This window comes from Bison bison, unplaced genomic scaffold (assembly GCF_000754665.1).
Source record: "Bison bison bison isolate TAMUID 2011002044 unplaced genomic scaffold, Bison_UMD1.0 scf7180017845624, whole genome shotgun sequence".
In the NCBI taxonomy this organism is placed as follows: domain Eukaryota; kingdom Metazoa; phylum Chordata; class Mammalia; order Artiodactyla; family Bovidae; genus Bison; species Bison bison.
This window is the reverse complement of record NW_011476197.1, coordinates 14,131-14,880: the sequence shown is the minus strand read 5'-3', so window position 1 is coordinate 14,880 and position 750 is coordinate 14,131. Positions and strand designations below refer to the sequence as shown.

The following is a 750-nucleotide window of genomic DNA, read 5'->3' as shown; positions in this document are numbered from 1 at the left end:
GCCACGCCGCCCAATCTGGTGTGTCCGCTCGGGTCTGGAGGCGGGACCAGGCCCTCAACCTGGCTTTCCATTCGCTTCGCGTTCGGGCCCCGCCCCCGACGTCCTGAACTGCGGACCCTCCCCCGCCAGCCCGCGAATCTCGGGCTCTTCCCTTGCAGAGATCCGCCCCTGCGAGCTCCGCCTGCCATTCACTTTTACAATATTCCCCGGAGGCCCCGCCTCCTCAGGCTCCCATGGCAACCGAGTTCTGGCCGGATGGGCAGGCTCCGCCTCCTCTGCGCTGGACGCAGCCTCCGGCCTGGACCTCCCAAGATGCAGCGCGAAGGCGGGAGGTTTGGAGCTGCAGGACACTGTACGTATTTTTGGCGTTGCTGCTGCTGGGTTGTTGCTATTGTGCTGAGCAAGGGTCTCACGCGTAGAGGTAGGGCTGGCGGCTTGTTCCCTGACCCGACCTTCGTCGAGAGGTAGCGGGGCTGGGCTTGGCTCCCCTAGTCCCATTACTGCGGAAGACCGGTTAGGAAGTAGGCATCCCCAGGCCTGTGCACCTCTTTCTTTGGAATGACAACTAGATTATTCCTAGTGCTTTCTCTGTTTGGGAATTACTTCACTTGCAACTTTCTTCACTTCTGCAGCATCTTTCTCACTTGGAGTGTGAGGTACTTAACAAAGGATTTAACTTTGAAATTTTTGAAACAGTTATGTAAAGTTTAAAGATACAAAGCGTCTTCAGTTCAGTTCAGTCGCTCGGTT

The 750-nt window shown here is 57.1% G+C and overlaps 1 protein-coding gene across 1 annotated transcript in view; it reads right to left on the bottom strand.

Annotated features, from left to right (window-relative positions):
* The window catches only part of LOC104985785 (motile sperm domain-containing protein 2-like), a 41,237-nt gene extending 41,049 nt beyond the window's left edge, over positions 1-188 (bottom strand). The window contains exon 1 of the mRNA XM_010836140.1: positions 60-188. Coding sequence (XP_010834442.1) covers positions 60-188 — 129 coding nt within the window. The remainder of the gene's footprint in view (positions 1-59) is intronic.
* Between the last annotated feature and the right edge of the window lie 562 nt (positions 189-750).